Consider the following 14,295-nt stretch of genomic DNA (forward strand, 5'->3'; position numbering starts at 1 on the left):
TAGAAAGTGATGGGCTGTAGCTAGAGAAACTTCCCAAGGAAATTTTGAGGAAGAAAGAGATAGTTCCAGCTGGAAAGATGAAGGAAGGCTTCATGGAGGAGTTGATACCTGAATTGAGTCTTGGAGGAGGAGAAGGATTAGAACTGGCAAAAATGAGGGTTAGCCTGCATAAATAAGGAGGGAGAAATAGCAGCACGTGAGTAAGGAACAGCAAGTACTCCAACTCAACTAGAGGACAAGGGAGGCAGAAGAGATCAAAGATAGATCGGAGAAGGGAGAGACTGATGGCAGGGAGATCATGTAGGAAGTGGTTATAATAATCCAGTGGAAAGATGATGAAGACTGGGATTAGTGTAGGGAAGCAGATTGTGGTTATTGTTCATCCTTCATTCTCAAAGAGGATTAATGACATGAAGAGGGTGACCTCTAGGCTTGGAAATAAATTGTATTTAAGTTGATAGCCTTGTTCTCTCCTCCAGTCATCAGAGTCCAGTAGTGAGACATAGGTCAGAATGACTGGCAATGACCCCAAAAGGAACAAACACATGTGAAGAGATAGAATGGGTATAGCAGAGAAGTGCATTACAAATCATCTTCTCCCACCCCCTTGTATGCATGTGATTAGATTGGGGGGAGGTGGAAGTAGGAGTATCAAATATGCCTGAGATTTTGACCCTAGATGACTGGAAGGATGGGAGGGCTATCAACACAAAGAGGAAAGTTGGAGGAGACTGCCAATCTATTTTTCATACAGCTGCCAAAGCAGTCTTCCTAATACATAACACTAATCATGTTTCAGGCTCCTATTCAAAAACTTCCTTGTCTCCTTACTGTCTCTAGGGTCATGTGCAAACTTTTCACCCAGTTCTGCATCCAAGTCTTTTTTTTTTTTTTTATCATCCAACCCCAATTTTTCATTGTAGTCTTTCCTGATGCCCTTTATGTTCTAATCAAAATAGACTCTTAGACAACCAACTCCTGAGTCCTAATAAATGGAACCCAATCTCTTGTCAAAGAATAGCATAGAAGCAGCATGGTGCGGTAGAAAGCACACCAAGAAAAGGATCGGGAGTTCTGTGGTGGAGTTCTAACTTTATCACTTGACTTACTGCCTAGTCTGGAAGATATTATTTCTTCATCTCTCTAAACCTCAATTTCCTCATCTACAAAATAGGGCCGATAATCTCTATTCTCTCTACCTCACAAGGCACATTATGTGAACTAGACAAGATAAAGTATATAAAAATGCATTATAAGCACCAAAACACCATATAAATGTCAGCTACCCTCATTACCATGATTAGATTTCCAAAGGACAGATAACCATCCAGCACTCACTAAAATTCATCAGCAACTTCTCCCCAGTGAGGAGGAGGCTCCTTCGCCTCCAATTCTCCAATTCAATTACAGCTATCCCTTCCAAATCAGGACTTTCCCACAGAAGTTTCATACGCGGTGTGTCAGCATAAGAAATTAAATGAGACTATTGGGGGAATAGTGGGAGCTACAGACAACAACACATAAAAGCTAGCATACAACACAGAGCCTATGACCAAAGCCTTAACACAAATTTCACAATAAGATACTATAAACACCCAATAAAAGAAAAAGAAAAAAACTCAAGACTTCTTTGGTATGAAGAGAGGGCCAAAAAATTTTATTTGTATTTTCTAGATCTGGAGGGAAAAGGACATCGTGTCCCTAACCCTCTCTATGCAGACAGGATAACTGTAAGCAACAAAACTAATTGAACATAGACTGTGCTAAGAGATAGTATTACAAAGGTAAAATAAGACAACCATTTCCAGTCTCAGAACTTACATCCTACAGAAAGGGACTTTAAGGATCATCTAATTCCACCCCTTCATTTTGCATATAGGGAAAATGAGACCGGAAAAAAAGGAAGCAACAGAATCAGGACCAAAACACAAATCTACTGATTCTCAAGCTACGCTACTTCTCACTATATTGCCCTGCTTCCCCTATGCATTCTTGCAGGGGGAACAATTCCATTTCTGAAGGAGTAGCTGTTGCCCACATACACATACATGCAAGTATGCACACAGACACACTTCCACAGCAACTGTGATTGTGTCTAAAGAGGCTGCAATTATAGCACATGGTTTATCAACATTAATACATAGGACCTAGACTATCAGGGCTAAAAGCATTAGAACAATCAATGTTCCAACGAGCAGAAAGGGATGGTAAAAGCCCTCTAGTCTGTCTTACTCCTTAGAAAAAGAAATTTAATTTTAGTTTTCTCTTGCCTCATCTAAAGTATTTCCTGAAAAAACAAGACAAACTAAGGCCTCCAGGTCATATTTGCTGTTCATTCTTGCAAGGGATGTCACATTTGGATCTACTCTTTAGAAGAAAAAGAAGAGGAAGCCATGAAGGAAAGGTGTCTAGTCAGTATGATTGAGCTACCATAAGCTTCAACATAAATTCAGAGGACTTCTGCAGTGCCAGGAATCCTGGCTAATCTCTTAATGTACCTCCAGGTTAGAGGGGCACAGGAGGTACCCTTCAGAAAGGGTAGCTTGGGTGGAGAACTGATCCAGGAAGTATTCAAAGGGATAGGTTTAGTGGGGGCGAGGATTCCACAGCTGCTATCAGTTCATCAGTAGTTCGAGATGTGGCTGTGATAGCCCCAGAATGCTACTGTAGTTATTTGCCTGTTATATGAGTTTGATGCTGCTCAGAGATAAAGGCACTGTGGGTGACAGAAAAACAAACACTAAGAGGCAGACTCACCCAGCCCAGAGGAGCAGGACCTATGGCACAGTCCCAGACACCTATACAGTTTTGTTTCTACCTTTACATGCAGAGTAATCTTGAAGGAATCAGTTTGGTTCTTTCTCCATACTTTCTTTATAAAACAAAAGGGTCAGAGGAAATGATCCCTAATTTTCCTCCCTGCTCTGACATGCTCTGTATTTTCAAGTAACTCCAAGCTCTAACATTCAATACTCTGCATTTCTTCCCAGGTCTGACATGTGACGAATTATTAATCTTAGTGTATAGATAGCATACCCATCGATCAATCAAATAAGCTTTTACTAAATTCCTATCATGGGCAGGATGTCATGTTAAAAATTGAAGATATAAAGGTAAAAATGAACTAGTTCTAGTCTTCAAGGATCCTTACATTCCACTGGAGAACACAAGGCATATCTAGATAAGTAAATAAAACAAAATTATTTCAGGAAGTGAAGTAGGGAAAAAAGTCTCCTGTATAATATATAAAGAAAAGCCTCTTGTATAATGTAGCACTGCAACTGTGCCTTGAAAGGATCAAGGGATTCCAAAAGGTGGAGGTGAAGAGTGCATTCTAGGCATGAGAGAAAGTCAACCTATATAAAAGTTAAAGGTAGAATATGAAACAACTGGTAAAAGAAACAATCAGAAGACTATTTGGGTGGAACATAGGGTAACTGGAGAGAATATTGTGAAATCACATTACTGGAAAGATAGGATGAATCAAACAGCATTCTGAGGGCACGATGACATGGTCAGACCTGTCTGTGCTTTAGGAATCACAATTTGGCAGTTGTATGACAGATGGATTGGAGAAGGTGCAAGGATAATCCGCCATTAAGAAGCTATTGAGGGGTAAGCAGGTAGCACAACGGTTAGAGCACCTGGAGTTAGGAAGACCTCTGATCTGGCCTCTGATACTTGCTAGTTGTGTGACCCTAGACACGTCATCCAACCCCAATTTTTAGAAAAAAGTTATTGAGAAAAGTGAAAAAAGTATGAGCTACAGGTGAGGGGATAAAAATATAGAAGGTGGGAAAGGTAGATTTCCAAGCTGGTGTAGGGGAGTGTGAAGATGGGTGATTTAAGTTGAAGAGGAGAGAGGTTGGGGAAGTAAACTTTTGTGATGTTGAGCAAAGAGAAGGATGGAAGTGAGGACCACTTAGGTCTACGTGTTCCTCAGCATGAATAGCCAGTAAAATGGAAAGGGGAAAAAAGAAAAGAAATTATTATAGTAACTGAGGAGGGACCAAGGAAAAAATAAGATTGACATCTTCTGAAAACCTCTTGGCAAAACTGCATTAGACTTAAGATAGGAATGCTGACTAATTAATTGTTAAGGACCAATTTTGGCTCCAGAGGAGAGATAAAGAAGGACTTCCTGCCTGTCAGTAGAAAAGTAGAGGCATTATGGGTATAGACTAGTGCTACACTGTCAGATGAGATCACTGGGTCAGGTGGTTTTGTTGAACTATTTTCCTTTACTAGAAGAAAGTGATCATTTGCTGTTTTGTTTTGAATTTTGGTTTGCGTTTGTTTATTGTTGGGATGATTTGTTTGTTTGTTTGTTTGTTGAGGTAGGGAAAATCCAGAAATGACTGAGGTTTAAAAACAAAAAAAAAGCTTTGTTAGGGCTCAGAAAAAAATATGATTCTAAAACTAAATGATAACAAAAGGTATTAATTAAATGGCTAGGGGCAGGGAAGGACACAAGCATCTTTCCAGATTTTTTTTTAATAATGAATTTGACAAACACTAAGAGTGACACTGAGGAATAGGGGGAAAAGAATTGTAGAAGGAAGTTCAGAAAGGGACACAGATGAGAAGAATAGTGTTACTACTATGAGGTTAGATTTAATACATACTTTATTTTTTTCCACTTACTACAAAGATGGCAAACAATCTGTTAGAGGTTATACATGTACAATCATATTAAACATTTCCATATTAGTCATGTTATGAAAGAAGAACCAGAACAAAAGGGGAAAACCACGAGAGAGAAGAAACAAAAAAAAAGTAAAAGCAGTATGCTTCAATATGCATTCAGAATCTATAGTTATTTCTCTGGATAGCATTTTCCATTATGTCTTTTGGAATTTTCTTCGATCATTGTCTTGCAAAGAGCTAAGTCTATCAAAGTTGATCACAGTGTTGCTGTTGCTGCTACTGTGTATGTTCTCCCGGTTCTCTTTTGATACTCTCTCTTTCTTTTAAAAAGAAAAAAACCAAAGTCTAAGAGAGTTTCATGATTAAATAAAATTTTATTTGTTTAAAAAATAAAGTGCTTGACTGATTTCAGAAAAGCCTTAAAAGACTGGCATGAACTGATGCTAAGTGAACCAAGAGTAGAGTGAGTAGAACAAAAGAACGTTGTACACAGCAACAAGAAAATTATGTGATGATCAACTGTGATGGACTCGGTTCTTCTCAATAATGAGGTGATTTAAGGCAATTCCAATAGGCTTGTGATGAAGCCATCTGCTGAGTATTTTCACCTTTTTGTTGTTTGCTGTCTTGATTTTTTCCCCTTTTGATCTGATATTTCTTGAAATGCATGATAAATGTGGAAATATATTTAGAAGAATTGCACATATACCCTTTGACCAGCAGTGTTTCTACTGGGCTTATATTCCAAAGAGACCTTAAAGAAGGGAAAGGGACCCACATGTACAAAAATGTTTGTGGCAACCCTTTTTGTAGTGGCCAGAAACAGGAAACTAAATGGATGCCCATCAAGTGGAGAATGGCTGAGGAAGTCATGATATATGAATATTATGGAATATTATTGTTCTATAAGAAATGATCAGCAGGATGATTTCAGAAAGACCTGGAGAGACTTACATGAACTGATGCTGAATGAAATGAGCAGAACCAGGAGATCATTATACACAGTAACAACAAGACTATACAATGATCGATTCTGATGGACATGACTCTCTTCCAACATTGAGATGATTCAAACCATTTCCAATTGTTCAGTGATGAAGAGAGTCATCCACACCCAGAGAGAGGACTGTGGGAATTGAATGTGGATCACAACATAGCATCTTCACTTTTTCTGTTGATGTTTGCTTGCATTTTTTTTCCTCAGGTTTTTTTTCCTTCTTTACCTGATTTTTCTTATGCAGCAAGCTAACTGTATAAATATGTATACATAGATACTGGATTTAATATATATTTTAACATATTTAACATGTATTAGACCAACTGCCATCTAGGGGAGAGGGTGGGGGTAGGGGAGAAAATTTGGAACAGAAAGTTTTTCAAGGGTCAGTGCTGAAAAATGACCCATGCATATACTTTGTAAAGAAATAGCTTTAATAAATTTTTTAAAATGAAGAATTGCACATGTTTAACCTATATTAGATTGCTTGCTGTCTAGGGGAGGAGAGAGGAGGAGAGGAATGATAGAAAATTTGGAACACAAGGTTTTGCAAATTTGAATGTTGAAAACTCTCTTTGCATGTATTTGGAAAAACAAAAAGCTATTATTATAGAAAGAAAGAAAGAAAGAAAGAATAAAGTGTTTAGTACGCTTTAAAGTATTGGAATGTCAGATGTTAAGCATAAGCAAGAGCTACCAGAGGAATCCCACTAAAGTTTTTCCCTGCTTTTCTATGAGGCTAGGCTATATTCAGATTTTATGACTCAATTTTACTCTGGTCCTACCTGCCTGGAAATAAAACAGAAGAAAAGTTTGGTTGAGATCCCTTCAGACCCAGATCTGCAAAGGACACAACCTTGACCTAAAGAGTTAAGAAAGAACATCCAGGTGGCCTAGGGATGCCAGTGGTGAAAAGTCCAAAGGGACCTTCAAGAATACCAATAATACCAATAATAATAGATCACATTTTTATCACACCTTCTGCTTTTCAAAGTGATTCCCTGTGGCAGGTGAAAGATGAAATGGCTGAGGAAACAAAAATTCAAGCTCCCAAGCATATTGATTTATTAAGCAATATATGTCAACTGAATAACATTGGGACCCTGCCTCTTCAGCTTTGACACTGGACTCCAAATATAGGGGAAAGAGATTTTCATGCCTTAAAAACAATTAAATAAGACCAATTAATTAAAAACCACAACTAAGAAGGATACAAAATTTTTATTTGGAAGAAAGATTAGGGACTTTCCCAGTCGGGAGAGAGAGGAATAAATAGGTACAATTTTCTGAAATCAGAAAAAGGGATTTCCCAATCCCCCAAGCTTCTGTATTCAAAGAAACAAAGAAACAGTAACTTGTCAGGGTAGTGGTTGTTGTTGAATTGTTTCATTTCTGTTCACTTTTCCATGATCCCAGTTGAGTTTTCTCTGTGAAGATATGGGGGTAGTTTGCCATTTTCTTCTCCAGCTCATTTTATAGATGAGGAAACTGAGGCAAACAGGGTTATGTGACTTGCCCAGGGTCACCCAACTAGTAAGTGTCTGAGGCTGGATAAATTCAAGTCTTCCTAACTCCAGACCTGGGCACTCTATCCACTACACCATCTAGCTGCAGCAACTGATCAGTACAAGGATGAGTATTCAGATAAGACATACCAGTTGCTTGAGATAATCTAATTCTTTCTTAAGGAACATGCCTTAAACCCAAATCACTCTGACTCTTGGTCATCATTTGGGTCCTGATGGCTCAAAGAGAGTATAAATAGAAATTGTTTCTGTTTTTGTCAGGAACCCTAAGGATCTTCTCCTTCCAGACTGCTTTTTTATGACTACATTTAAAAGGCTGCTCTTTGCCTCATTTCTAACTAGCCATAATCAATGAATGGGTATTGCTTCAGTTAAACTGAGACTTAAAAAGGCCAAGGTCTCCCATTGCATCTGAAGCCATCTCCAGCGATGTCATTATTAGACCTATTTCCTAAATAGATCAAAGAAAGAATCCCATATGTGCAAAAATACTCATAGTTAGTTCCTCTTTCTATAGTGGCAAGGAAAAAACCTAGAAATAAAAGTGATATCCATCAGTTCAAGAATGACTGGACAAACTCTGGTATAAGGAGTAGAATGGAATACTAGTGGGCCATCAGATATAGCAAAAAGAATGGATTCAGAGAAATAGTGGAAGAATTATATGAGCTAACGCTTAGTGAATAAAATAGAACCAAGAGAGTCATTTATATAATAACAATTATATTACAAAACAAACTTTGAAATACTTAAAAACTTCAATCAGAACAAAAACCAATCAGGATTTCATAGTCCTACGCATATCACTCACCTGACAGAGAGGTTATGGACTCAAGATGCCAAATGAGATATATATATTTTTAGACATGGCCAAAATGGGGGTTTGCATTGCTTGTGCATGTTTAAGAATTTTGTTTTTCTTTTCTTTTTATCCAAAGGGAGAGGGATAGAAGGGAAAGAAAATAAATGCTAGTTATTTTTTTTAAGAGAAGAAAAAAGGGGAGGTGGCCATCTTTGACGGGAAGGCTAAAATGTGGGTTCTGCCCGAGAGTTCCCCAAATGTAAGCCAAACCAAAGTGCGAGCCTGAGATAGTAGTGCAGGACAGAAGCAGAAAGCCCCTGCTCAACCCCAAGCAGCTCACTGGGCTATTTTGATACCTGCAGAACGTGGGGGCCTTATGTGTAGGCCTGACTTCCCCATGACTGTGGGTGAGGGCTATGTTGTCACTGCTGCTTAGAACCCAACACAATTGAGGACTGCTTTTTTTAGCTCTCCTATTTTTGTTATAAAAACCAATCACCATTATAACTTTCATGTATATAAAAGATATTTTGTGGTTCCAAAGTACTTTACAATCATTTGATCCTCAAACAACCTGTGAGGTAGGTAGACAGCCTGGGTAGCTAGTTAGTAATTGATATAGTCCACAAAAGTTACTTCCAGGAGAATATTTCATGAAAGTGGGCTTTTTTTTGGGAAATAAGTTTTTTTATTTTGTTGTTGTCATTGAGTCATTCTAGTCATGCCCAACTCTCTGTGACCCCATTTTACATTGCCTGTGTTTTCTAACACATCCCTTCCCTGTCCCCTAGAGCCATCCCTTCTAATTAAAGACTTAAGAAGACATTAAAAAGACATTTCATCAAAACCAACATATTGAAAAAGTGTGACATTCTACATAGTGTTTCCTACCTATGGTCCCCATACCTCTTCAAAGAAGCAAGGGGAAGTGACATCGTATTTCTTCTTTGGGAGTCAAGTTTGGTTATTATTAATTTCACAGCATTCCATTTAATTGTAGAAATCTTTTGCAAAATTTTTGGGGGTTTAAAATTTTTAAATATATCATTTTGTGATGAATAACACTGGTCCTCTCAAACATAGCTCCAAAGAACAGATGGGGAAATATTCCTCCCTCCTTTTACCAGAGACGAGGAAGACTCTAAGTATAAAATGATGCTGTTCAATTATGTCTGATTCTTCATAATCTCTTTTGGGATTTCTTGGCAAAGATACTGGAATGGCGTGGCATTTTCTTCTCCAGCTCATTTGACAGATGAAGCAAACAGAATTAAGTGACTTGTCCAGAGTCACACAGCTAGTATCTGAGGCCAGATTTGAATTCAGGTTTTTCTGACTCTAGGCCCCATGTTCTAACCACTGTACCACCAAGTTGCCCCATCATAGAATGTTTATGTAACAACCACTTTCTCTATAAATCAGTTAGTTTGGGGGTTTTTTCTTTAGTTACAAGGGAAGGCTCATGAGATAGAAAAGAGAAATGAAGAGATTATCTGGAAATGGAATGGAATGGAAACAAAAAATACAAGATATTAAGGAAACTTTCTCAATTAAGTAAGCAACATGCCTATAGCTGGCCCTATTAACCTTTAAAGGTGAATCAACCTTTTCAGCCACTGAGGGTGGGGGTGGGCAATTGCTATTCCTCCATGTTTTATTTCATGGTAGTCAGTAAACTTTGACCCTAAGGGTCGAAGCATCATTGGGAAGGAATCAATTTTAGGCTGTAGAAAAGGAAAAGAGAAGAAAAAAAGAATCAGAGTGAAAGGGAGAAAGGAGAGTAGAGGGAGAAGGAAAATTAGATATATATTCCAAAATATTACTACTTGTCCATTAAGTCATGCTCAGAAACTAGGGAATAGTTATTAGTGCAATCTGGCTGGAACCTCTTCCCCCACTCTTCCTGTTGTTGCTTTAGACTTGCAGCTTTGACCATCCTAAATTGCCCAGAAGGAACTGGAAGTCCCAAAGATACCCATGGAAAGGAAGCTAATTTCACTCAGCTTCACCTTACTCCCCTTAGGGGTTGCCTGTCAAATCCTGGCTTCACACAGCCTTCCCTGCCTCCCCCACCCCAGCCCTGAAAGATGGCCTGAGTCATAAAGGAAAGAACCATTGGTACCCAGATTATTAACACAGTTTGACCCACACTTGAATCTCTCTTCTTCCTGCTGTCAGCTTGCTTTCAAATAGTTATTGTGGTGGTAACTTAGTGCCCCAAGCCTTCTGTGGGGCAATTTTTTCTTAGCAATATTGGAAATCTCATAGTCATAAATCAAGGGTCCCCACTCCCACATATATTCTAGTGCTATTATCTCCCATTGATTCTGTACCTATCTGGTATGTACATAGTTGTGTGCATTTTGTTCCTCTTCATTAGAATGTGAACTCCTCAAGAGCTCAGGCTGGGTTTTTTCCTTTTTGGTATCCCTGTTATTTAGCACAGTGCCTGGCAAATAGAAGGTGCTTAATAAGTGCTTGTTGATAATAATAATTAATAAGAAATCTCTGCTTACTCTCCCTGTGAGATGCTCAAAATAGGGAATATCCAAGGTATGATTGGGGATGGGAAAAACTGTAACCCTTGTCAGAGCTTGAGGAAGATCTGAGGCTGTACTAAGGCCATTAAAAAAAAATCAGTGCGCCCTTCTTACCACTGAAACAACTGATCTTCCTCTGGAACTCAGAAGTGGGGCAGTTCCAACTGATTTCTCCTGAGGTTTAGCAGTGATACTCAAAGAATGACTTCTAGAAAGGAGACTCACCTATCCAAAGGCAAGCGACTGGCCCCATCTCTTTTACTCCCAGCCCTTGGAGAAGATGCGAATTGTTCCTCCTGATCAGGGGTTGACTGATAATTAAACATTTTATTAAGGCAGCATATTTCCCCTGTCTAATTTCAAAGATAATCCTTGGGGCCAATGACATGAGGCCAAACAGAGTAGGCTGCAGGAGAGCCGCCCACAAGTGTAACCACAAGAAAATATGTGTGTGTGGTTCATAGCTTGAACCAAGGGGTTAACAACCCTAATTGCAAACTGATTGACTAATGTTTCTCGTTCTTTAAGAAACAAGGAGCTGTTTTCATCACAATAGTGAAGAATGGGGTAAATCATTAGAAAAGTTGATTGTGGAGTGCTTCCAAGGCAAAGTCATTGATTCCTCTCTCAGAGTAAATATAATATAATATAAAGGACTTTTTGTTTTTTGATATGAAATGGTGTTAGGGAACATAAATTCTTGAAGGTTTAGAAGACAACTAGATGACACGGTGGATAGAGCACAGGACCTGATGTCAGGAAAATCATCTTCATGAATTCTAATCTGACCTCAGACACTTACTAGCTGTATGATCCTGGCAAGTCACTTAATTCTGTTTGCCTCAGTTTCCTCATATGTAAAATGAGATGAAGAAGAAAATGGCAAATTATTCTAGTATCTTTGCCAAGATACATGACCTCCAAATGGAGTCATGAAGAGTCAGATCTGACTGAACAACAAAAATTTTACAAATTGAATGTGGCTGGCCAGCCAGGTTTTTTTATTTTAATTTTTGCAACATTTTACTCCTCATTTCCATTTAGTGTGATACAGAGAATTGAATTTGGAATCACAGGAATTGAGCTAGAATTCCAGCTAAGCCACATTCAACCCCAATGTGAATCTGAGAAAGCCATTTCCCCTTTGTCGGAAAATTAGGGCCTAGATGATTTCTAAGATCTTTGCAACTCTAGATCTGGGATTAATTATTTCTCTGTCAAAAAATAATATAACCATTCCCCCACATAAGTCTGAACTACTGTATTTCTGAACAAGAATAGAGGGAAATCATTACCTGAACATCACCATACTTTCTAACTTTATTGATAATTGAGATCTAGAGAGGGGAAATGGCAAACCACTCCAATAGCTTTGCCAAGAAAACCCTAAATGGGGTCACAAAGACTCAAACTGAAAATGATTCAACAATAGGATTCAGGCTGAAGTCCTCTGATTCTAAATCCCTGTCTTTTTCCTAGCACACCATGACTCACCCTCCATCTCCCCCTCTACAAATGAGGAGAATAGCTCCCTATTCCCTTTAGGATAGAATACCATCTGCTCCATTTGGCATTTTAAAAGCCTTTTACAGGATTGGCTTTAGCCTACTTTTCTGAGCTTCTCCTTCTTTACATGTAGTAAGTTTCAGACAAACTTTCCATAAACTGCTACGATGCCTAGAATGTTCTCCCTAATCACTCCCACTACTTAGGATTCCTAGCTTCTTTCAAGGCTCATCTCCAATCACCATCTCCTAAATCAGGCATCTCCTCCCATATCACTCCTCTTCTCTCCCCATCACTTTGTTTGGACTTAAATATGTACATATCATTTTCCCCAGTGAGAATGTAAACTCCACAGAGTATTTCAATTTCCTTAGCATTCTGGGCAGCTAGCCCAGTGCCTGGCACATAGTAATCATTTAATAAATGCATTCATGAATGAAAGAATGAATAAATGCATGAATGAACATAAGTAGAATATAAGCTTCTTTGTAAAGACTTTTTTTTCTTTATATTCTAGCACTTAGCACAGTATCTTTCATAGTATCATAGACTTTAAACTACAAGGCTTCTTAAGAATTTATTTAGTATAACCCCTCATTTTTCAGATGAGGAACTGAGATCTAGAAACAATAAGTGACTTATCCAAAATCATAGACACAGGTCAGTCCCCCAAAACATCTGTGGGGAATTTTTTTCTTGGCAAGACTGGAAATTTACAATAACTTCCCTCTGAGATTACCTTTCATTGACACTATTAATATTTTGTTATATACATAGAAGAAAAGTCAAGATTTGAAGCCAAACTGTTCATATCTGATGAATTAATGTTTTTCTGCACTGGAATGGAAGTGAATTGTCTGTGTCCAGAAAGCTGGTTGAGCAAAGTCTAGAACTCAAGTCTCCTGACTCCTAATCTTAAATCCTCTTCACTCTACCCTGCCTTCCACCCCTTTGGAATAATTTGGTCTATCTCATGGTCAGAATCTCACAAAGAATCTTTTCATTTAGTCTCGTCTGAAGATCTAATTAAAATTTCTTCATTAATTGATGAAATTATAAGATTCAGAGGCTTAGCCTCCTGGTTTGGGATTGGCAGGGAGACTCAACATATTTTTTAAAATAACTTTTTATTGACAGAACCCATGTCAGGGTAATTTTTTACAACATTATCCCTTGCACTCACTTCTGTTCCGATTTTTCCCCTCCCTTCCTCCACCCCCTCCCCCAGATGGCAAGCAGTCCTATACATGTTAAAGAGGTTACAGTAGATCTTAGATACAATATATGTGTGCAGAACCGAACAGTTCTCTTGTTGCTCAGGGAGAATTGGATTTAGAAGGTAGAAATAACCTGGGAAGAAAAACAAAAATGCAAGCAGTTTACATTCATTTCCCAATGTTCTTTCTTTGGGTGTAGCTGCTTCTGTCCATCCTTGATCAATTGAAACTGAGCTAGATCTTCTCTTTGTCGAAGAAATCCACTTCCATCAGAATACATCCTCATACAGTATTGTTGTTGAAGTATATAATGATCTCCTGGTTCTGCTCATTTCACTCAGCATCAATTCAAGTAAGTCTTGCCAATCCTCTCTGTATTCATCCTGCTGGTCATTTCTTACAAAACAATAATATTCCATAACATTTATATACCACAATTTACTCAACCATTCTCCAATTGATGGGCATCCACTCAGTTTCCAGCTTCTAGCCACTACAAACAGGGCTGCCACAAACATTTTGGCACATATAGGTCCCTTTCCCTTCTTTAAGATCTCTTTGGGATATAAGCCCAGTAGAAAAACTGCTGGATCAAAGGGTATGTACAGTTTGATAACTTGCTCTCCAAATTGCTTTCCAGAATGGCTGGATGTGTTCACAATTCCACCAACAATATATCAGTGTCCCTGTTTTCCCACATCCCCTCCAACATTCCGCATTTTCTTTCCCTGTCATTCTAGCCAATCTGACAGGTGTGTAGGACTCAACATATTTTTAAAAGCTCATTAATTTGGATCCCAATGTGAATTTTTTTAAAACAATTTGAATAAATCAGACAGCTAAATTTGAAGTTAATTTTGCACTGTTTATAGGAAAGAAAGATTTCTAGAGAAACGAATAAAACATTCATTCATTCCCATCTGGATGAAAATTCAAATTTATATTAAACTGTGATTATTTACAGTAGAAAAGGCATTACAGGATTCCCCTAAATAGCAAGCTTTCCTTTGGATATCCTAAAATCTGATTCTGATATGTTTAAAAGGATTACACATGCATA

General features: G+C 38.2%; 1 protein-coding gene across 1 annotated transcript in view; it reads right to left on the reverse strand.

Annotated features, from left to right (window-relative positions):
* The window catches only part of LOC105749532 (interleukin-9 receptor), a 30,284-nt gene extending 19,384 nt beyond the window's left edge, over positions 1 to 10,900 (reverse strand). The window contains exon 1 of the mRNA XM_012543188.3: positions 10,738 to 10,900. Coding sequence (XP_012398642.3) covers positions 10,738 to 10,900 — 163 coding nt within the window. The remainder of the gene's footprint in view (positions 1 to 10,737) is intronic.
* Between the last annotated feature and the right edge of the window lie 3,395 nt (positions 10,901 to 14,295).

This window comes from Sarcophilus harrisii, chromosome 1, assembly GCF_902635505.1.
Source record: "Sarcophilus harrisii chromosome 1, mSarHar1.11, whole genome shotgun sequence".
NCBI lineage: Eukaryota > Metazoa > Chordata > Mammalia > Dasyuromorphia > Dasyuridae > Sarcophilus > Sarcophilus harrisii.